Source organism: Pyrgilauda ruficollis, unplaced genomic scaffold, assembly GCF_017590135.1.
Source record: "Pyrgilauda ruficollis isolate IOZ18807 unplaced genomic scaffold, ASM1759013v1 scaffold3, whole genome shotgun sequence".
In the NCBI taxonomy this organism is placed as follows: Eukaryota; Metazoa; Chordata; class Aves; order Passeriformes; family Passeridae; genus Pyrgilauda; species Pyrgilauda ruficollis.
In genome coordinates, this window is record NW_024524377.1 from 13,623,553 (window position 1) to 13,646,985 (window position 23,433).

The window sequence follows — 23,433 nt, forward strand, 5'->3', positions numbered from 1 at the left end:
GGCGGCGGCGGCGGGGCGCGGCGGCTGCCCGGCGCGGGTGCGCTCCGGCTGCCCGGTGCGGCGAGCTGGCGTCGGCCCGCACTGAGCTGCTGTGGCCCGGCGGCGGCAATAAATAGCGAAGGGCCGTTTGTTTTGGCAGGCGAGCGGCCGCTTGCGGGGCGCGGGGCGCGGGGCTCGGCGCTGCCGGAGCCCTCCGCGGTTTGCGCCTCGGCGGTCAGCGCGGCAAGGCTGGAGCCGGAGCCGGAGCCGCCGCTGCCTCGGCTCCCTGGGCAGGAGTGAGAGGGGAAATTGAAGAGATCCGGGACCGGGAACCGCCAGGACCGCACCCTGCCCGTGTCCCAGCCTCCCAGCGCCCTCCCTCTCTCGCCTCCTCCCCGCGGAACCTGCCCCGGGCCGCCCGCAGCCTCCTCCCCCCTGCCGAGCCCCGCAGCCCACCCCACCGGGGGTGCCCGCCGCCACCTGCCCCCCGGGGCAGCCCCGCCGCCGCCCCAAGGTGCGCCCGGTCCGCCGCACACCCTTCGCCCCCCTTGGCGGGGCGTCCTGCGGGGCTCCCTCGCCGCCGAGTGGGCGCGGGTGGCACCCCCGGGGCTCCGGCCCCCGCCGCGCCGCCTGCTCGCCAGGGGCCCGGGCCTGCGGGCGGGGATCAAACAGAGCAGGGAGGCAGCTGGTTGAAATTTAACCACAATATTCTCGCTCCCCATTGTTTCCAGGGAGGCCCGATATTTCCACAACAGGATTATGGCATCTGATTAACTCGCTGAGACAACAATGAGGGGCTGGGATGGGCTTCCCCTTCTAGCTGCCAAAAGGGGAAAGTAAATATAACACCCTGATTTCAGGAGCGAGGGTTTGAAGGCCCCCCCCCGGTTCTCCCCCAGCTGTGTGCCGGGGAGGGGTCCGGCACGGGTCCACTTGAACACACTCTGGTTCCCTAGGATCGTCCCAGGTGAGGCAGTGCCTTGGGATGCCCACACGCACACAAACTCTTGCAGGGATGTTTCCTCACCAGCTCTTCTGTGAGCGCAGTGCACAGGTCACTCACAGGGATACACAGTAGCCAGGATGGAATAGCCCGGCCAGACATCCAGCTCTGGCTGCAGGGCTTTGCTGCTCTCAGCGGGACCAAGCAACCTGGGCAAGAGGGATGCAGGCTGGGGAGCCAGCATCACCCACAGATTTGGGATGCTGCTATCTAATGCTCCCAGCAGACCATTTCCTTTGCAGGAGCTGCAAGCAAAGTGCAGCTGACCAGAAGTGTCTCCATCAGGCTTTCACACGCAGTAGCCACGGTCCCTCAGGTTTTTGTGCTGGTTTTCATACTGCACACCCAAAAGCAGTGCCCAGGGCCTCTTTGAAGACCTGCCGCTGAGCAGGATGGTGAGATACAGCTGCCCCACTGTTCCTGCACATGATGGAGCAAGGGTGTCTGGCCACCAGCCCCGGGCCACCCCACTTCTACACTGCTTTAGCTGATCCTTCCAGTGGAGCGTCCTAAGGGCATCAGCAGAGAAAGCAGAGGGGATGTACCACAGCACCATTCTCCACCCCTGCCCTTGGCTTCTCCAGGATACAGAAGGGACACAACTCTCTGTGCATCACTAGCACAGGAAAACTGGACCCTGTGGACCCTGGACTGGATTCACAGGATCCTCCAGGGTGGTTTGTACCCCCAACAAAAGGAGCCTAGATTCCCACTTTGCACATCACAAGACTGTGAAGCAGGATGATCTGGGATAGCACTGCATCGGGAGGCTGCAGCACTTCCCTGGGGAGAAGTTCCCTATGAATGCCAATGTCACAAACCCAGACCTCCAAATAACCTCTGCAGCCTGCCAGCATGCAGTGTGCATGTCACCAGCCGCTGTCCCCCTCCCAGCAGCTCCAGGCCCACAGTAAGCAGCCTAGCCCTGCCCTTGCTGGTGACAGTATTCATGTCCCATGGAGGTCCAGCTTGGAAGACAGGGAGTTGGGTTTGCTGGTGACAGCAACTCCCGCCCATGCAGGGGCCGTGGCATTGTGCACTGGTTGTGGCTACAGCAAGCAGTGGCAGTGCCCTGTGGCTGGGTGCAGAGTCCATCAGCTCTCCATGCAGCATTCCCAAGGTCAGCCAGTTCTCCTGCCAGGCAAAGCCTTTTGGGCACATAGGGCCGAGTGGGACAGGGACACCAGGCACAAAAGGGTAGCCAAGCTGGCTGTACGGGGAGGCAGCTGGAGGCTGAGACAGGGTTGGGATAATCAGTGTTTAAGGGGGAAAATTTGCCTGGGGAGGGGGACTCCTGCTTGGGAAACTGATGGGAAGGGACCCTTGCTGCTACAAAGGGAGAGGTGCAGCGTCTGTTCACATGGCATTTCCCTCAACACTCGGCCACTCTCAGGCACTTCTGGCCTGGATGCCAGGACGCACTGCTCCCGCCTGCATTCCAATAGGGCCCCAGTGCCTCTTTCCTCTGCCCTTCGGCTCTCCCCAGCACCGCATCCTGCTGTCCCTGCCCTGAGCAGCAGGGCAGCATCCCGCACATCCCTTGCTGGGCTCCCAGGGCTGCCCGGAGCTGGGCGCTGCGCAGGCTGAGCGGGCGGCGGAGCCGAGCCAGGCAGTCTAGGTGGTGCTATTTCTCTATTTTTGCACTGCACGGGTTTGGGATTTTCCTCTCCCTATTCGCTGCCGGGGTCGTCTTCTTCTCTCTCTCTCTCCCTCTCTCTCTCTCTCTCTCTTTTTTTTTTTTTTCTTTTCCTTTTCTAAAAATACTTGACAGCGATTGAAAGGTCCCTTTAATCGAGGCCACAGAGCCCTTATTAAGGGCACGGGTCGGGGTGCTGGGCCGTGCCCAGCATAACGGCTTCATTAAACCCTGCGAAAACTAATATTTATGGAATCAAATTTATGGAGGCCGAGGCCGAACTTGTGGCCTTTAATGTGTGTCGGGAGCTCAAATCCAGCTGGCTCCAGGGAGGAGGGGGTGGGGACAGTGAAGGAGACCCCAGCAGGACAGCATGGGACAATGTGAAGTGACATTCCCAGGAGCTGGCAGCAACCTGGGCCAGGGAGGAACCAGTGGCCCCATGCTGGAGTCCTGAGGGCCAGGGTCCCTGTGGTTCCCTGGGGAACATTGGCAAAGCTCTTTTTCCTACTGTCTTCACTCTCCTGCTCTTATTTACCCCCCATCCATGCTCCCTCATCCCCACCTCCCCTTGCCTTGGGAGAGAGGTGAATGGAACAAGATCTGTCCCTGCAGCAGGTCTTCAGGGCTGCTGGACACTCCACAGAGACTTTGCAGCAGGGCAGGGCTCATGAGCAACATCCCTGCAGCATCCCTGGGACTGGCTCCCCTGATCTGTGTGCCCCAGGGACAAGCAGAGACACAATAATTCACAGGAATGACCCAGGGATGCAGGTGCTGGTTTGCACTACCCACTTCTCCCCTACAGAGTCCACCAGCCACTGGCACAGCCAGGTTGGGATTGTTTCAGCCCTGCCTCTCCCTGTGATGTCTCCTCAGACCCAAAGGAATAGACAAGCCAGATGCCCTCACTGGGGTGATAAGGACTCCTGCTGAACATGCTGGCAGGCACGGGGGAACAGCACAAACCCCAGAGCCAGCACAGAGCTGAGGGACGAGGCTCACAACAGAGCAGCTCCTGCGCCAGAGACGGAGTCCATACGGATGGAGCAGGGGCTGCACCAGGGACACCCTGGTGACAGAAGATACAGGAAGCTGTTAAGCTGCTAAGCTCCTGCTGCCTTCAGGTCCTCCCCTTCAGCTAGTAGCAGGACCCTCCCTGGGGGCAAGTTCCCAGCAGGCAGACTCAAAGCTGCGAAGATAAGATGTTTGCAGATGGGAAAATGCAGGATACATAAGCTACGGCAGTCGGCACAAACTCCCCATCCCATGGCTTTCCCTTCCCACCACCCACCCTGCCCTGCATGCTGCTCCCTCAGAAAGGAAATATAAAAAGAACTGGTTGCACTCACCCTGGGACTGGTCGGCTGTGGCCCAGCAAAGGCCCTTTCATTCCCCTTCCACAGACACAGGGACTGCTCCGGATGTTTTTGTTTCCCCCTTGCTGCCCAGGAGAACAGGCAGCATGACTGCAGCTGGCCCAGCCCCAGGGACCAGGGCAGCTGGGGGCATGGGTCCCTGTCCCAGGAGGGCAGCACCACTGGCTGCAGCCTGCCTGCTGCCTGGCTCTCTGCCTGCTGTTTTAGGACCTGGCTTGGGCACGGGAATGGAGTCCCAGTCCTGAAGGAAGCATGTGGACACAGGGGCTAGAAGAGGAGAGCAGGAGTGGGTGGATGGATGGATGGATGGATGGATGGATGGATGGATGGATGGATGGACGGATGGTGTGTGAAAGGATGGAAGTGGTGTTTTGTGTCCAGGAAGCATCTGTAGCCTGCTCCAGGGCTGCTCCCAGGCCTGGCAGCATTCAGTGTGTTAATGTTTTGGTTGTCTCCTGCTCCTTGGAGGCCAAAGCATGGGTCAACCCCATATCACCTGCCCAATGAGGTGCCTGCAAATGTAGGGTGTCCCTCAGCCTATCCAGGGCCTTTGCCAGCCTACTTCTGCAGGCACCAGCACACAGGGTGTGTATCCTGGTATGGGACAAGAACACAGGCTCCAGCTCCCTCAGCTGTGTCCCCATGATCTGGGCATCCTCTGGTGCACAGCCCAAAACACGTACTGCTGCTCAGGGTGAGGCACAGCATGGCTGGGAGCTGTGTGCAGTGCCACAGCAATGAGCTGCTGTCACCTCACTGTCCAGAGTCAAAGCAAGCCCCTGGGACATCAGGACTGGCCTGAGAGGGACCCAGCAGCACCAAAGGTTACATCCCTTCCTTGACACTACAGGCCTGGTGGGACAGAGCAGGAGAGGAAATCTCACCCAGTCACAGCCCTTTATTGAAAACCCACTCAAGAGCAGCCAAACCCCACAGCTCTGCCAGAGCCCCAGCTGTCCCACACCCACTGGCAGCATCCCTCCCACTTCTCCCAGGTCCAGCACTGGCTCTGCTATGAGAGGAAGCCTGGGCAAACTCTGCACCAAGGAAGAGTTAGAAAAGCTGTTTCCTGAAACACTGTTGAAGAAAGGAGCTCCATCTCCCCAAGTGGAGACATCTTGGGAGGGGACCATGACCTGGGCAGGGTCCACGAGGAGATGCAGAGAAGAGCAGTCGATGCATGGGTTATCTGCACTGCCTCTCTTGGATGCTGGGGGAAGCAGAGACCTCAGCAGGGTTGGCAGCAATCTTTCAGCTGAAGAGCCCTTTTGCCTTCTTTGGCTTGGCCTTGGCTGCAGGCAGCCGGTGCTTCTGAGCTGGGGAGGAGGCTGGCTGGAAACAAAGAGGAGGCAGTGTCAGTTCCACCTTGGGGAGTCATACAGGATGTGTGCAAGTGTGCAAGCTGGGACATTCCTGTCATCTGTGCTGTGGGAGTGCGAAATATACACACATGTGTAATCACACACTCAGGATGCATGGGGTAGAATGGGCTAGGAACCAAGCTGGGGCTCCTAGCCCATCCTGGATGGGCAGAGTGCTTGGATGAGAGGAGGGAAAGGAGATGTGGGTCCCATCCTGCCTTTGGTACAGAGAGACTTTCTAGAGCTGCACTCACCGAGGTTCTCTCACTGGAAGATGTCGTTTCATCCTCCTGGGATGCAGGAGGTGAATGGGGGTGCTTTGTGGTTTCTGCAGTGGGTGCTGTATCCACGTCATCCTCTGGTACCAGAAAAAGATGCAATTTGGGATTGAGATGAGGGAGCATGGGGCATTACCCAAACCCACTCCAGGAACTGTGCTTGGATTGGGAGCCTAGCCCATGGGGGGAAAGCAAAGGGGGAGACTGTTGCATGGGGTGAGCTTCACCTGGGGCCAGACTTCCCTTACCCCAGGACATGGGGCTCAGCAGTCGAGGGGACAGCTGCATCACATGCTCCCCGTGGCACAGCCAAGGAGCTCCTCACCAGAGCAATGCCGTTTCCGAGCCTGCTTGACCTCGTGCTGTGTCACTGCAGTGTAGAGCTGCTGCAGAGCAGAGGCAAACGCCTGCCCTTCTCCCGCACTGCAGATCCGGGGCAGGATCTGTGGGAGAAAGTAGAGGCAGCATCACCCTGCCAGGAAATCACCTGCCAGGTCACCCTGCCACAGTGCTGCTGTGGGGCAGAGAAGGGGCTGTGCCCCCCTCTGCCTGTCAGGCTACATCTGTTTCACCCCAGGAGAGCAGCAGAGTTTGTGGGAACAGGCAGCTCTGGCACTGGGTGGATGTGGCTGCTCCCAGCCGTGCACACACACAGACAGACATACAGACACACACAGACACGCACACCCCTGCACACCTGCTCTGGACAGTGGGTTGCCTTCCCATTGAGAGGCAGACTGCGGAGGCTTTGGGTCATTCATGAAATGCTGGAGATAACATCGCTCTGGAAGGGCTGTGGCTTCCCTGCCTGGAGCAGCATGGGCTGCAGCTTGTGAATATGGACAGCGAGCCTTGGGCAGGGACATGACCTAATAAGAGGTGGGAACAGGTAACCCCTGCCTGCCACCACAGCCTCCAGCACAAGGCATCTCTGGTGGCCCCACAGACAGTGAAAATGATGTGACAGTGAGACGAGGGATGCCCAGGTTTGCTTCCAGTCTGCCAGAACAGTTCCTGCCTCCATGCACGCACTTTTATTCCCTCCAGACTTGACACGGGATGCCCCCCTCCTCCTGCCTGCACCCCTTGCCAGTGGGATGGCACCTTTCCTGCTGGGCCATGCTGATGCACATGAGAGATCTTGGCAGGCTGGGGAAGTGCCACACTCCACTGGGAACATAACATAGCTCACAGTGCTCAAACAAACACACACAGGGAAAGGGAAATGGGTATGTGCCCTGGAGGGGGTGCTGCGGGGGGTGTGTGGGGCACAGCGTGGGCCTACAAGTGCAGGTGAGTGTGCCATGATGACGTGCATAGGGACTGTGTGTGCAGCAGTGGGCACATGAGCATGGCCGTGGGTGCACGCATGGCTGATTGTGTGGCTCTGTGTGTGTGTGTGTGTGTGTGTGTGTGTGTGTGTCAAAGGTCTGAACACACTAATCTCTGCCCTGCTCCACACCCAGACAGCAGGAGAACAAAGTGTAACAGATAAGGTAGGATCCTCTCTGGGCCAGGAAAATGGGGAGGGGATGGGGACGCTCAGACCCACTCAAGGCCAGAGTCCAAAGCCTGACCCCAGCTTCCCAGTGGCAGAATAGGTAGGCTGAGCCCTCCTCACTGCTCCCTGCCAGACGGGGTGGCAGCATAGGGCTGATGCCAGGATGGGTTGGCTGGTGCCCAGACAGCCACTTTCCATGCAGGTCTCTTCTCTTCTGCTGGAGTCACAGGCATGAAAGGCCCTTTGGCAGTAGGAAATGCATGGCACTGGCATCTGCTTTTTGACCAGCTGCTATACAGGTCACCTCCTCTGTCCCTGCCCACTGCCACCGGAGGGAGCGATGCTCTGCTGCCAGCACCCTGTCAGCATCCCACCAGCATCCCACCAGCATCCCACCAGCATCCCTGGGACTGCTTTGTACTGGGCAAGCACAGCTCTCAATGCCCCACTGCCCAGCCTCCGAGCTGTCAGCTGTGCTGGCTCATCACAAGGTCCCAGAGAGGAGGAGGGACGCTGAGCACCTCAGGCACCCCAAGGATGCTCTTGCCCTGTGTGTCTCACCCCAGGGCTGCACCCAAGGTTGCAAAAGCAGCATCCAGGGCTGGGAAGGTGACTGCACTTCAAAGGCAGAAGAGGGCCTGGTCACGGGTGGCCAGCACAGCCCAGATCAAAGGCACAAGCTGGAGTCATAATTCAGAGAAAAGCAAACAGCAGCTCCCAGGAAAGTCAGGAATGGCAGTGAAGTGAGCAAAGTGTACTAGATAGCACTACGTGGGTCAGTGCCCCAGGAGGGCAGGAGAGTCCCCTGCAGAGCCAGCCAGCTCTGGGTGCCACTGCTCTGGTTGCTCATCCCCTCTCCGTGCCACTAACAGGCCTGGGGAATGCCAGGGCAATGGGGCAGGCTATGCATCCAGGTGCAGGGTGCTGCCCAGTCCTCTCTGCTCCAACCCATTCAGAAAGGCACCTGGGATGTGCCTCAAGCCCCAGGGCTGCTCAGGCTGCTCCACTTCACAGCATTCAGGCAAGGATCTGGGCAGGGCAGCTGCTCACTCAGTGCTCAGCCCCAGCTGCCCAGAGCCTGCACAGCGTCCCCATGTTGCCCTTGGGGATGGGGCAGACCATCCTTGCAACCACCCAGTGTCCCCAAGAGCAGCACACACACCCCCACTGATGTGGCACTTGGAGAGGCACTGGAAGCAGAGTGTCCACCCCCACCAGGGGGATTGGGCATCCGGGGTGGCACAGGGGTCTGCAGGTGCAGGGCACCTGCTGCCCACGCCTGCGGGAAGGGCTCAGCTCCAGCAAGCCCAGGGTGGAATTTGGGAGTCAGCAGCCACTTCCTGCCGCTGCCCTTCCCGGCGGCTGGAGCCCGCGGGCTCGGGGCCATGGGGTGGCCGGAGCTGGCCCGCGGCGGGACTGGGAGGCTGTGCTTCACAGCCCCGGAGGGAAATGGGTTATAACCAGAGCTGGAAGCGTTTCCCTGCAGAGCTATGACTCAGCAGGGAGCAGAGCATGCTGTGCCAGCCACCGGCCACCTGATGGCCCCGAAAGCTGAGAGGGACAACGGAGTGTCCCCTAAAGGGCTGGATGGGGGACAGGCCCCGGCTACAGCTGATTTTCCCCTTCCTCCTTGCCCCACTGCTCCATTCCGAAGCTGAACCCTGCTGCAGACAGCTTGTCCCCACTGCAGCATCAGCCCTGGCCTCTGGTGACTTGTTTTTCCCTGATTACCCATCTCCAGGATAAACACGATGTCTGAGGCAGGGGAGCCACACGGGCAGAGAGCTGGCAGCCGGGGGAGTGCTGGCTGGGCTGCTCCTCACGGCTCCCCAGGCACCAGGGAGCGATGCCTCGGCAGCTGGCATGGCTTGTCTGCCCTGTTATGACTACCTGGCCACAAGGCCAAGTGGGATGCCCCAGTATCAGGAGGGACTCAAGGCTGCGGTAGCGGCACGGGAGACTCCACAGCACACCCTGAACTGCCACTTGGGGCAGGAAGCGGGGGGAGAGGAGTGCCCACCAAAGGGGGGCAGGTGCCTGGCCTCACACTGAGAGCAAGTGGTGCTCACTGACAGCCCACGGTGTGGAGGGGCAGCTCAGGGGGAGCTGGGCTGCAGCCCAGACCCCAACCCAGAGGGCTCTGCTATGGGCTGCACCCCAGGGCAGAGATGCAGCAGGGTACAAAATCTATCTCCGAGGCATTCTGCATTTCCCCACCCCCTGGCTAGACTCCCATCTCAAGGGGCCAAAAGGGACAGCAATTTGGATGGTCTTGACAGTATGAGCAGAAGGGGCACATCACCCAGCACAGCACCATGCCACCAGCACAGAAGCATCACCTTTCCCTGGCCCAGGATGGGTTTGCAGGCCCAGGATGGGTTTGGATCATGCTGGGCCCCTGCATAACTGCCAAGCACCAGAGTCTAAATCGGTCATGCTCAAAGCTGGGGACTGACCCTTTCATTATCACACCAGACATTCGAAGCGGTTACCAACATTCTTCACTACAAATCCCACATTCCTATTTTTTAATATATTTTTAACTGGAAAACAGAGCGAATGGGGCCTGTTTGGAAATTATAGCCTGGCTGCTGTGGCTTGTATGTCAGATCTGCCCACATTCCCGTGGCCAGCCTCAGCACATGCTCCACAGGGGCACACTTAATAATTCCTGCTGGGGCTGGAGCCAAGGGGTGTGTGCCAAGGGGGAGGATGGCTTCCCCAGGCTGTCCCCACCAGTGGGCTCCATGGAAGCGGCGTGGTGGAGTGACAGACCAGGAATGGCAGACTGGCTCTCTGGCACTGGGTACGGCTGCTGCCACACTGGCATGGATGAAGTCTGGTGCTGCTGTGGCAGTCCATGGTGGGCAGGGGAAGGGCTCTGTGGCTGGTGCATTCACAGGCTGCCCTTGGCAGTCTACCCCGCCACAAGCTTTGTGCATGCTCCTGGGGCTGGAATGGCTTGCTGGATCTGTGCTGGGCATCTCTGCCCATGGTTATGCCAGTATCAGCCAGGCTAGGGAGAGCCCCCTCTGGAATCCAGATAGATGCTCACCCATCCTCTGCCAGCAGCAGAGGATCTGTCTGCAAGAAAATAGATAATAAGGGTTGAACTGTCCCCTTCCAGCTGGTATCAAGGGCAGGGAAAGGGGGTGCTTATTCCCTGGGATGGAGCAGACCACATCAGCCCAGTCTCCTGCCCCAGCTTCCTTATGGGGCAATGACCCTCTGCCTGGGGACAGAGCCACCTCCAGGCACCCCGAGCTGCCCTACACTGACCACTGATGCCCTTTCCCAGCTCCTCCAGCCCTTAGATCTATTTGCAACCCGCCAAGCCTGCAGCAGTCGCTGTGACACTGCATACCCCATATGGCTAAAGGACTAGCTCTGAGCTCACACTGTCATTGTCTCCATCCCCCCTGTCATACACTCCCAGGGGACAAGCAGCAGCAGCAGCAGCAGCAGCTAGGAGAGCCGGCGGTGCTGCCAGCCCGCCCTTGGAGCAGGCACGGGCAGGATGGCCAGGGCTTCACAGGCAGGCAGCCAGGCTGAGCACACCTGGCAGGAAGCGGCGGTGCCGGCAGGGGAAGGCAGCCGGAGAGCTGCTGAGAGGTGAAGGGGTCACCCCGGGGAAGAGCGGGTGGTGAGGCCGGGACAGAGGAGCATCCCAGCCCGGCCCAGCCCAGTCCAGCCCGGCACGGCACAGCACTCCTCCCAGCACCGTTCTGGCCCTGCTGCCTGAAATGTTTTCCTTTCCCCCTGACTTCAGGGGCCTTTCCAGCGAGCAAATGTCAGGCGCATAAAGAGCGGCACTGTGAGCGGAAGATGGAGCGAGAATGCCTGCCCGCGTCCCTCCGTAAGTGCTGTCTCACACTTCATCAAGGCAGCCTTTGCAAGCGAGGCACTCGCTTAACAACCAGCAGTCTATGCTGGCCGGCGACCGCAGCAGCCCCGCCGCTCAATACCCTTTTCTTTTCTCCTTGTGCTGTTTTTGTGGCTTGGGTTACAGCCTTTCTCGCAGACACTGAGCGGAGGGCGTGGTGGCAGCGGGGGCTCCGCATTGTGCCGGGCGGATGCCGGTCCCCCCATGGAGGGATGCTGCGGGGCTCCCGTGTCTGCCCTGCCCACTCACTGCTGCAGCCCGACAGGGATAAATCCCAGGGAGAGGAGGGTCAGCGGCAGAGCAGAGGTAGGGCAGGAGGTTGCAGCATCTCCTCCCCAGTCATGTGAGGACCAGCCCAGCAGGAGCAGCCTGGGGCTTGGCAGAGACCCTGCTGGAGGTGAGTAGTTCCAGCCCCAGTAGGCAGTCTCTACCCCAACCCATTTGGAAAGAGGCCCTCCTGCCACGCTGCCAAGCAAACCCGTGGGCATCCAAGCCCTCCCCCTGCCCGAGTGCCAACAAAGTCCCTGAAAAAGAGCTGTGCCCAGCACCAGCACTGCCTAGCACTGCCTCCCCACCTGGGCAATGCTGGAAGATGCTGGGCCTTGCTGTGCAGGGTCTGGTGGCAGCTGCTGGTGACAATCCCAGCTCTAGCCTGACCATGGGCATTTGTCCCCCTGTCCAGCAGCCCATGAGGTAACAGCAGGAGAGCCTTTGGGGAAGCTGGCACTGGGTGCCAGTTTGGCAAGGGAGATGGACAAGGAGAATGCCCTGAAGTGTAGCAGGTCCCAGCATGCCAGGACTAAGTGAGGATTTGCCTCCAGGAAGGCAGAGTCACAGGCTGATAGTACCTATGGCCTTGACCTCCACCAGCCTGACCCATCACTGACACAGGCTGCCTTCTCCAGGGTCAAGAGCAGAAGACATGGAGACCTGGTGGCCAGTATGCCTCCTCTCCCAGAGTGACAGCTCAGGGACCCCACTTATCTGCGAGGAAGTTGGGTGGCTCATACTGCCTTGTTATTTTAGGCTGACTCGGTGAATATGGATACATCATCCAGGCTTATTATTGTAGGGTTCCTCCGCAAAGTGTGCCAGCTCATGCGGGTTTATTATTGTCTGCTCAGGAAAGCTGGACACACTGCCCTGGTCTGTTATTGTAGGGTTGCTCAGGAAGGCCAGCCAGCTCATCCCAGCTTGTTATTATTGCACATGGGGGGCTGGCCAGGAAACTTCCTGCAAAGTGGGATGATGGAAAGGGAGCCACACCTGGTGAATCACAAGGATGCTGTGTGGTGATAAGAAACAGCGATGGGTGGGATCCAGCACCTCGGCTCCACCCAGCGAGGACAGGCCACTCATTCATGGGCACAAGCACTCATGGGTCCCCTGGGACCTTTGGGGCACTGGGGCTGGCACAGGCAGCAGGAGTGTGGGTCAGAGCTGGGAACTGGCAAAGCAGCCCTCATACTCCTTGAGAAACAAAATCTGGGGATGACAGGGGAGCAACCATGGAAATACTGCACCCAGTACACCCCTAAACCTGGCACACAAGGGATTAGCTGAGCTAACAGGGCCCAGAGAGGAAGCTGGTGCTGAGCCAGGTGGGATTAGGGGCTTTTAGGGAGAATCTGGGTGTGTTTAGGACCAAGGTTGAGCAGGAGGCAGCTGCTCCACCCTTGTGGCTTTGCAGTTCCTCCCAAGCACAGGTGCAGCCATAGGGGCAGCCCCTGGGGATGCTGCCCCATTGTCACCCGAAACTGCAGCAGGAAGCATTTCTGTGTGGGGCAGGGGGGCAGCAGGGCTTACTGCTGAGCTGCCTCAGGCAGGTCCCCAGGCACATGGCCCCAGCAGGGTTGGGTCCAACATGTCCCAGCAACCCTGGCACTGCTGCTGGCACAGCCACTGAGTCACCATCACTTCCCTTTGCTCTGTGACAGACCGTGTTTCCCAGGCACGGCAGCCTGCTGGTGTCACCCCAGGCTGTGCCCAGTTGGTACCAGGTGCCCAGATGTCCCACGGGCAGTGCCCAGCTGTGCCAGGTGCCCAGGTGTCCCCCCAGGCAGTGCTCAGCTGTTCCAGGTACCCAGGTGTCCCAGGGGCAGTGCCCAGCTGTGCTCAGTGCAGATGTTGGTCCCCAGCCAGGCACCAGGATTGAGTGTCAAGAGAGCTCTCCATGCACAGCAGCGGCGGCAGGAGGCCAGCCTGCTCTGTGAGCACACAGCCCTTTCATTCATGGCAAAAAATAGCCCCCCGGGGTGTGGTCCAGGCTGGAAAAGCCCCCTCCATCCCTGGCCAGCCCATGTTTATTCAATACGGGGGGGACACACTGCCCTCTCCCTGCCCCCCAGCCCTGTGCACCATCTCCCTGCCAGAGCGGCTGCTCTTGGACGTGATTCGCCGGGTCCCCCCCGGCCAAAACACACAGGCCGGGGCAGGGGGAAGGCAAAACCCTAAAAAGCACTGGGTTTGTCTCCAGGAGGAGCAGCCCGTGGTGATGTCATGAGAGTTTGCAGGCGGCCACATGAAAGGGACTTGCTGCCCAGGAAATCCACAGGTCAAGGATCCTTCAGACAAGCCAGCGATTCTTCAGTGGGGCAGGAAGGAAACCTCGAGGAGCCCAAGCCAAGCCTGCCCTTGCCCCAGGGACATGGCTTGCCCCCAAACTCATGGCCCCCCAGGATCCCAAACCCTGCTCCACAATCCCTCCATATCCCCTTCTCAGCAGCTGTAATTCACAGCAGCCCAATCCCTCTGCTAAATGGTACCAAACTCGGCCCTGCAGTCCCTGGGCACTGAGCCTCTCCCCATAGACTACCAACATCCTAACCCCTGCTCTGCAGCCTCCAGAATCTGGACCTCTGCCCCACAGACCCCAGACCCTTTCCCTCTCCTGGTCTGGGGGCAGCACCCCTTTTTCCATGGTGATCCATCAGGCTGGGAGTGGCAGGTGATTTAGGGTCAGGCAGCACTGTGACCTGACAATGGGGATGCAGCAGGGCAGAGGGTTCTCTTTCATAAAGGATTACACTGGGGACAGCTGGGAATACACAGATGCAGCCCCCTCAGCCCCCTCCCCAGGAGTCAGCCAGGTTCTCAGTCTGCTCTGGCAGGCATTGCAGACATGGGTCCTGAAACCAAATCCACTGCGCAGGGCTCCCCTCCCCATTTTCCATAGGTGCAGGATGCAGTGGCTGGACTGATGAGGAAGATTTGCCTTTCTCCTCCTCCCCCCATGCAGGATACATGTCTGGGCTCACATCCAAACCCAGGGTTCCAGCTCTGCACATTGGTCTGCTCTGCACATCCTAGCCCCTCCATGGATCCTGTGTCACATGGAAATTGGTGATGGAACTGCCTTTCCTGCTCCATCACAGGCTGCAGCCCAGAAGGAGCTGAGTGGCAAGTGAAGCTCAGGGTTTTGACTTTGTGCATCCAGCACCTCCTATGTATCATTTTAGGAGGCTGCAAGCAACCAGACTGTCCATCTGCAACTTGCCCATGGAGACACTCTTCTGCTCCACTTGCTCCATCTCCCCACCCAGAGGCACAAGGTGACAAGACCTCTGCAACCCCAAAGGTGCCTGGAGAGCAGCACGTACCCCAAGCTGGTGCCACGGCACGGGGGGACACTGGCTGGGAAATCCTCGGTGGAGCAATGGGCATGAGTGTCTCCACTCATGGTGCTGGGGCTCTCTGAGGCCAGCTGCGTGCTGACTGGAACCCACTGCCCTCAGCAGAGAGAGGGCCTTCGCAAAAGAGCCAGCTCTGAGAAGAACACAGCCTGGGACTTCTAGGATGTGGGGCATCTCCATCCTGTTGGTACCCAAATGGGTCCCTGACAGCACTGGACTCATGGAGGGGACAGGGACAGTGGAAAGGAGATGGGAGCCCCCACATTCAGTGCAAGGCTGTCGGGGCTGTTTCCTCTCCCATATTGCTCCTGCTGTCCCTGTGTTGGCAAAGAGAGGGGACTCAGTCTCTATGACTGTCAATCAGGCACTTTTCACCAGAGCTAAAAATGCACTCGCAGAAGGAAAACAAAATAAAAACACAAAACAAAACAGAGAGGTGAAAAATTCCTTGATATTTCTCTCCTGCAAATCCCCAGAGCCAGCAGAGAGGCGAGAGCCCCCGGAGTTTGTCAAGCAAACACTTTCACACCCTTGGCCATGCTCGGCACGCTGCCGCTGGAATGCCAAATATATATTTAAGCCCTGCTCATCAAAGGAGTCTGTTCGGAGTCGGTTTCGGGCAACGTGCATGTGGGTTTGGCCTGGAGAGAAAACCAGGGATGTGGAGAACATTTCTCGGGGATGGGAGAAGCTCGCGTGCGCACGCACACACGCGCGTGAGACAAATGACAGACAACCTTCGAGGCCGTGGGGCTGTAAGGTCGCGGGCTGGGCACGAGATACCTGCCCGCTGTGGCACTCCCCCTTATCAGCGCCTGTCGCACTGTGGGGTGGGGATGTTTAGGCTGGAGGGAGGCCAGCAGCCATTCTGCATTCCAGGACTATAAACTTTGTCAAAGCTGAGCAAGCTCAGCCAACAAAGCCGGGGTCCAGCAAGACAAGCAGGAAGCAGCACTTTGAGAGAGGGCAAGATTGCAGGGACATGGAGGGCTGCTCAGGGCTGTGCACCTCGACATCAGGTGATAAGAAGGCTCGGCTTGGGCTCAGCACTACGCAATAGGGAGACACAGATAGAGTGCTCCTCTAAGTCCAAGGCTGGAGTTTGCCAGGGTGCCACAGATCCTGCTCTGCTGCCAGCCATCCCACAGGGCATCGCTGCTTATCTGCTGCCAAACCACCCCCAGTCCTGTTCCTGGAGGCATCGAGGGCAGGGGGCTGCTGCTCCACAGCTCCTCCTCTCAGACAAGGCTTTGTTGGAACAAGCTGGACACAGCAAGGAGCACTTTGGGAGCACACAGCAATGGGAGACTCTTTCTGCATGGATCACTCCTGTTCCTCTCTCCTTTACAAGTATTCCCTTGGTTTGTTCCAGACAGCCCAGGGACCTATGCCCATCTCATGGTCAACCTCAGCATCAGAGAGATGGGGAAATCTCTGCCTTCCTCCTCCTCTTTTGTGTGGGGCTTGCAAAGTCCCAGTGCTGGCTGCAAGGGCTGAAGGTAGTTCTGGGGAATGCCACACATGGGTTGGTGGCAGGGCAGGAGCTCCATCTCCAGAGATGGCAGGCTGACCTTTCCCCCCTCTGTCATTGCGCCAGCCAAAAGCAAAGATGTTTTAGCCCAAATCTTGTACCTAATCCCAGCTGACAGAGCTGCATCTTGGGGTCTGGCCAAGGGCTGGAGTTGGACAGGGCAGGAGAGATCATTGCCACAAGCAAACAGAGCATGCCAGTGCTGTGAAATCAGGCATTACGCGCCTGTCTCCTGCGGCAGGACCAGCCTGTCAGGCTGCCAGGGACACGCTCTGGTTATGGCAGGGGCAATCCCAACACCAGCAGGGCCTGACCCTGCACAGCCATGTCTCTCAAGCTGGGTTCATCTCCAGGTGAGGGGAGGGATTACTGCACACCACGGTTGGATTTCAGGCACCTGCTGCAAATAAAACACTCTGTCAGGGCACCTTCGCCCTTTCAGCCCTTGGAGAGAGGGACAGGGTCCCTGTGGTGCCACCTGGGGGGACACAGAGGGCTGGGGGAGCTGGGAGCTGTGGCTCAAACCCTGCCCCATGCTGTGCCACTCCACCTGGCAAGCAGATTTCCCCTTGTTGCTGCAGCCTCTTCCATCTCTGTCCTGCCAGGTTCAGCCACTGCAGCCCAAGTTGCTCACTTTCAAGGGCGGGGATCCCAGCCTGTTTTGGGAGAGATGCTTGGAGCTTCGCCACTCCCTCATGGGCAATGAGGAGCAAAGACCTCCTCAGCTCTGACAACTGCTTCTTTTTCCAGCCCCCTGCCCACTCATCACCTCACTCTCTCCATTCATGCTTGCCTTGCGCAGAAGGGTTCACCCACCCCTTGCCATCTTCAGACCGTGCCCTTTGGCTAAATACAGTTTTTTTTTAAAGCCTCACCATTTTCATCCCTATTTTTCTAGTTTTCTTCCATTCAGCAGCAGCACTGGAAAACAAGGTAGCAAGGACATCTGATTCCAACTGCCCCGTGCTCATGTAAAATCTCATCTGTTTGCAGCCCCTCTCTCCTGGAACACTACCACCCTCCAGTCTAAAAATTTATCTATCTCCAACCTTATTCACAATAACATGCTCAAATATATTGTCTCCTATATGGTGCCAGGCTACAAAATCCTCCTCAACTTAAGCCCCTGCCATCACCACGGCCAGGTCTTTCTGCAGGCTCGGGGGAATAACAAGGGACCTCTACAGACCCACCCTGCACTGCCATCCGCTGCCCTCATCTCAAATAGCACCCCAGCTCCTTCAGCAGCCCCAAGGTGGGGTAAAAGGGTTCCCTCAAATACCCTGCCTCCAGGAACTGAGGTTGGCAGAGAACCTCTTCAAACACCTGGAAGCTCAAAAGGCAGTTCTTCAAGTCGACATCAGAGCCAAGGCAAGGACTGGGCTGCTCCTCACTCTGCCCATGCTGGCTCCTGCAGTTGATGCCCACAGCCCACTGCCTCCTACCAGGGTGCACATCTGCAGCCTCCACCCATGCAGGAGAGCAGGAATCAATTACAGGGCTGGCAAAGGCAGGGCTGCTCCAGGGCCGGCACGTGGCACCAGCTCCAGCGGCCGCAGAGCACGTGGCACAGCACTGGAAGCCCAGATGTGCCACTGGCTCATGGGGAAGAGGCAGGGGAACCACTTGAAAGCCATGGTATGAAAGTGCTGGTAAACCAGGGCCACTCCTCTGCTCTTCTGGCTCCATGTGCTATTTATAGTGCTCTGGGTGCCCACCCTGGGGAAGTTCAACCCCTGGGGTGCAGACTTTTGCCAAGCCAGCCATCTTGTCTGCCATTCAGCTCCCCAGACCCCCAGCAAAGTCCTGGACTCTCCTAGTAGCTAAGATGCTCCAGGGTGGGCTCTGGTCCAGCCCGTCACAGCATGGACACATCAGCATGCACTGGAAGGACCAGCCCTCGTGCAGTGCTCTCAGACAACCAGCCTGCACAGAACAAACACATGGACAAGCCCCAGCACACCAGTCTCGTGACAAGGAGAGACCCAGCCAAGCCATGGTCACTCCTCAAAACCCCACTGTTAGTAACCCCAGGTGGCAGCAGCTGGGGGGTTAAGATGTCCCCGCTCTCCCCAGGGATGGATGGAAAGACTGTGGGGAGGCTCCCATGAAGCTTACAGGCTGGTTTCCTTGTTAATGCAAAGGGTTAGGTCTCACCCTGTGTCCCAGCACCCAGCAACTCCTGGGCATTGCAAGGGTTTCTTGAGTCTTTGCAGGCAGAGGAGAGCCGAGTTTGCAGTAGGGAAACGTGATTCTGCTAGCCCACACCTCGCAGGCTGCTGAAGGGCTTCAGGGAAGGTGAGACATGAGGAAGAGGACGAAAAGCAGCAGTGTCATGCTCTCAGTGTCACTCATAGTGCTGGCCCTCCATCCTGTCCTCCAGCCAAGCAGTACATCCAGGCATGACTGTGTGCACAATCCCATCTGTACCTAACCCCGGCTCTGTCTAACCCCGGCTCTGTGTGTCTAACCCCGGCTCTGTGTCTAACCCCAGCTCTGCTGGCACCTGCAGAAGCAAACGTGGCTGTAGCCCAACACTTGCCCCTGCGAGCTGAGGTCTGTGGGCCCCCGGTGTCTCCTGAGGACTGCTGCCCAGGATGAGAATGCTGCCCACACAGCCCAGAGCTGTGGTGACCCCTGGGGCCGAGGGGTAGGACCGTGCTGATCAGGAGCAGGTGGCAGCTGACGGTGCTCCCCCACCCAGAGGCAGAGGAGGAGCTAAATTTATTCCACCAATATGTGGGCAGCGGGAGGGGACCAGGGGGCTCCTTCAGCCTGTCTGCCCCATGCGTGGCCAACCCTGTCCCGACACCAGTGACGACAGCACGGTCCTTTTGGATTGTCTCTTTGGCACCCACATGTCCCGATGACTGGCCCTGAGCGGACCCAAGTCCTTCCTCCTCTGACCACAGAGGGGAAAGTTTCCAAATTAAAAACCTAAATCTGGCAACAAGGTGCCCATGGCAGGAACCTTTTAAACTGGCCATTAAAGTTTATAAGTTAGACGGGCACCAGGAGCAAGTGGAGGAGCTGCAGAAAAACAGCCGCCCCTCCTTGAGCAGCCTAACCACGGCTGTCCCCAAAGCCACAGGGCTGACGTCACGGCATGACTTCACCTCCATCACCCACTGCCTGGCCGGCCCCAGCCCCGTGTTTACCCCTGCCCATCCCTGCTGCTGTCCCTCGGAGCCTGCTTTTCCCTTTGAGGTCAGTTAGCAGCCCCGGGGCCTGGCGAGGAAGAGGAAAAGAGTAGAGAGAAGGAAACCAAACCTCAGTGCCCACAAGGCAGGCTGCAAAACACGGAGCCTCAGCAGCCACACTGTGGGGATGGTGGGCTCTGTCCTCTCTGTCTCTCCCCCAGCTGCAACCCCCCCTCCCTGCCTCTAGGCTGCTGGAAAAACTGCAAACCAGAGCTGTTCCCACTGTTATTCTCCCATTTTCCCACAAACAACACGTTCTGTACTGTGAGCAAGATGGGCTGTGGGGAGGTATTGGATCCAACTTGTTGACCTATCCTGCCCCAGGATGCCAGGATGCACTGCAGGCACTGAGAGATCCCGGCCTCTATTCCAAGGGATGAGATGCTATGGAGTGAATGAGTGTCACAGCCTGTCCCCAAGCTCAGACAGGGTACCTGCCTCTGGGTAAAGCACAGCCTGGGGTTTCAGCTAGGGCAGCTTTGGATGTAGCAGAAACAGAAGCCTTGGCTGCCTGGGTACAGACCAGGCCAGAACCTCTGCCTTCTTCCCTGCCAGCACAGGGGCACTTCAGCTCTAGACCTCCCAAAGAGGAGCCACCAGCCTCGGGGAGGTGTTGCAGGTGCATGTGGGTCTGCCTTACCTGGTGGGGTGGGAGGGTGGACAGGGGTATAAAACCCCATGGGCAGTGATACTGGAAGAGCCCTGGAACCAGCCTGAACGATGTGCTCAGCTGGGAGACCCATGTTGCCAGAACATGGATGAGAGCCACAAAAGCCACACGGGTTCAGAAGGGGCAAGGCTGGGGGCTGTGCGGTTGCAGGGCTGCCTGTAGCAAGCCCAGGGCACCGGTCAGAACAGGCTGGGAAAGCCACTGTCCCCACTGGCTGCTGTTCAGAGCCTCACAGGGCACATGTTGCCCACTGTCACCTCCCGGAGAGGTTTGTGGGTTGCATTTATAGACTCGGCCACAGACCCTGGACCTTATCTTCTGGACCGCACAGTGCTGCCCCTGCATCCGGAGCATCTCCGGGAGCAGGAATGTCACCGACCCCCTGTGCAGCCCAGTGAGTCAGTGCACACACCCCAGCCACTCACACTCCTCCCCACGGGCATCGATCAGTGGGGAAGCGCACACACACACACACACACACACACACACACAAACAGGGCAGCCTCTGCAAACAACTGCTTGTTAAGTTAAAATTAAACTCTGCACAAATATTGACCTTTGGAGGGGACACAAACTCTGCCAATATATTTACCAGCTTTATAAATGGGCCTGACCACAGTGCCCTGTATGCTGAGGTGGAGGAGGTAAGGGCTGCAGAGGTGCCCAAACAAGGTGCATCCCCCCCTTCCCTAAATGGGCCTCTCCCCGAACAATGCCACTGTGTCCCACCACTGTCCCCAGTCCCCACTCAAGCCTTTGGGAGGATGGATGGTGGGCATGAGGTTCCACTTTTTCCCTCCAACTTATGGTTTCTTGGGGGAGCAGCCAGCAGCCCACAGAGGACACAGGGGAAGCTCTTGTCACCTCTAGCCTTGTGAAATTGGTCAGCAGAACAGTCCTGGTGCTGCTCTTTATCTTCCAACCCTTCTAGACCTCTGCACTGACCAAAGCATGGCAGGGACACCCACTGCCAAGCCTAGCTGTCCAGCATTTGGGCAGGAGGCTCTGCTCACAAGTCAGTGTCCCCTCTGTGGAGTGCTCAGCACAGCTTGGGGGGGTTCCCATCTCTCAAGGCAGACACAGAGCTTGGTTCTTCATCTGGAAATGCTTCAGGAGCAGAACCACCAGTAGCCTGCAGCTGGAGAGAAGGCACAGCATCACTCTGCAGTGGGAAATCACCCCTCTCAAACCTGCCAGAGCTTTCTGAAGGAACCAGCATGCCCAGCTGAGCATCTGGGGTTTGCAGTGGGAATGGGAAAATGCTTAGGGTAAGATGTTTCCACAAGGATGGCTAAACCAGCTGAGTGTCATGGGAGAAGATGCAAGCTTTTCTCAAAGCCTGCACCTAAGGTAAAACACAGAAGGCAAGCTGGAACAAATGGTGGCTTTTGCAGGCAGAGGGTACAAATGAGATGGCATGGGAGGCAAGGCATTGTCAAGGACATTAGTGCAGTAAGTTGCTGTTGAATACTTGGGCAATGAAGGAGGACTTGGGGAACAGCCCCAGCTACTGTGTTAATGCAAGGGGAATACACTGCCCTGGAACTCAGCAAGATGACATTGCACATCCAAGGAGACCAGGATGGGAGCACTGTGCCTGAGGCTGTCACAGACTCTGAATCCTTGGGCAAAGAGGACGACATGGATGTGAGCACATGGTGTGGCTGAGCGTGCACCAGCGGGCAGTGAGCTCAGCGTGTACGGATGGTGGAGGGTGGATTCAGGACATGGCCCAAGGAGCTGAGCATGCAGACCCAAGGCCATTCACGGCCAGGAGAAGGGTGCCAAGGGAGTGTGCATGCAGCAGGCACAGCTCCTGCATCCAGAGCAGCGCACGCACTAGCTGGGCACCGGGAGGAAGGCTTGTGCCCATGCTGGCTGCCTGGTCCCTGGCCCCAGGGATGCAGGGAGGAGAGCACGACGCATACAGCAGGGGATGCCCAAGTTCCAGCTCTTGGAAATACTGAATAGAGTCTTATTCAGGCTGATGTAAAACACTGTTAAAACACACAAAAATCCTTTGAGTAATGGGCGAGCGGGAAAGAGGCATCTATAATTAACAGTAACTGTTCGAGACGGTCGCTGCCCAGAGACGTGTACTGTGCAAAACCACTTGAAAAGGCCTCGTCTGAAAGGCGAAGCCTGGGGTTTTTCAAGAAGCCCGTCATGTAACGATCCTGGCCCTTCCAAAATAATTCTGCCATATTAAAAAAACCCAAAACCTCAGCTTAATCACCCTGCAGCACTGGGACTGGAGAGCTCTGAGAGGAGGGGAAGGGAAGCACAACCGGCTTCCAATTAGAGCCTCATTAGAAAGGAAAGCTGGGGAGCTATTAGAGAGCTGGGCAGGAGTGAGCGGAGCCAGATGCCTGGAGACCCACTGCAGGAGGGGCGTCCTCATCACCCCTGCCCCTTTCCCTCTTCCTCCTCAGTGGGTGCTCTGAGACTCCACGAGTGACATGGTCCCAGCTGTGGGCACTTGACCGGAGCAGAAGAAGAGGTTGCTGTAGCTGCATACCTAAAAAGCTGTCATGGAAGCTCTGGCCCTACACATAGTAGAGTTTGGGGATGTTCATGGAGCTGGGCAGGGAACACTAGGGACAGGAGAAAGGGGAACTGGGGCTAGAAGGATACTGCAGCTGGAGAGGGAAAGTGAAACAGGGCCTGTGGGCTTCACTGCCTCCTCCCACCCTCAGAGGCACACAGCCAGGCCAGAGACTGCCCCAGTCTGGAAGTCCCTGTGATACCAGATGTGGCTTCCATTTCTGCCAAAACTGCAGGGGGAAGGTGACAGTCCTGCTGTGAGCACACACCTTCCCCTGCCCTGCAAGCACACCCTGCTGCCTTCCCTCCCACCTGGGGTCCCTGTGCCCTCCCATGTAGACCAGTCCTAGTGCCCAGCGTGCTGCAGCCCCATGATGATGAGTGCAGTAGCTACAGACACTCATCAAAGTGCCAAAGTCCAGACAGGTCAGAGTGAATGCCAGAGCATCATCACCCACAGCACAGGTTCATCCACAGTATCCATCCCAGCTTGTTTGCTTCATCACTCTGGCTTTAATTGTGCCCACCAGCTCTGCCTGCCTGGGCCAGAGCAGTGGGCATCTCCTTGCCTGCCTGCAGCCTGGCTCCAGGGCTGTCCAGGCAGGAGGCACACTGCCCAGAGCAGCTTTCCCTTCCCATCCCACAGCCTGGGACTCATCCAACACAAAGTTAATTTCTAACCATGGGTAACCACCACTGTCCCAGCTGGGATGATTTATCCCCTATCTGCCTGGGTTGGATTTATGAGCCACACATCCCCTAGGCTGTGATAAAGGCCATGTCTGTGCTCCTCCATCCCTGTCTTCCCGTGGCCACTCCGTCCGGACTCGCTGCCC

The 23,433-nt window shown here is 58.2% G+C and overlaps 1 protein-coding gene across 2 annotated transcripts in view; it reads right to left on the reverse strand.

Annotated features, from left to right (window-relative positions):
• Positions 1–4,887: 4,887 nt before the first annotated feature.
• NHEJ1 (non-homologous end joining factor 1) overlaps positions 4,888–23,433 on the reverse strand; it is a 42,408-nt gene continuing 23,862 nt past the window's right edge. The window contains exons 6-8 of one of the 2 annotated variants that reach the window (XM_041473585.1): positions 5,962–6,079; positions 5,613–5,716; positions 4,888–5,329 (exon numbers count right to left, since the gene is read on the reverse strand). In XM_041473585.1, the coding sequence (XP_041329519.1) occupies positions 5,249–5,329; positions 5,613–5,716; positions 5,962–6,079 (303 nt within the window). In that variant the 3' untranslated portion in view covers positions 4,888–5,248. Of the gene's footprint in view, positions 5,330–5,612; positions 5,717–5,884; positions 6,080–23,433 lie in introns of both variants that reach the window. The other variant, XR_005955630.1, reaches the window with a different exon arrangement.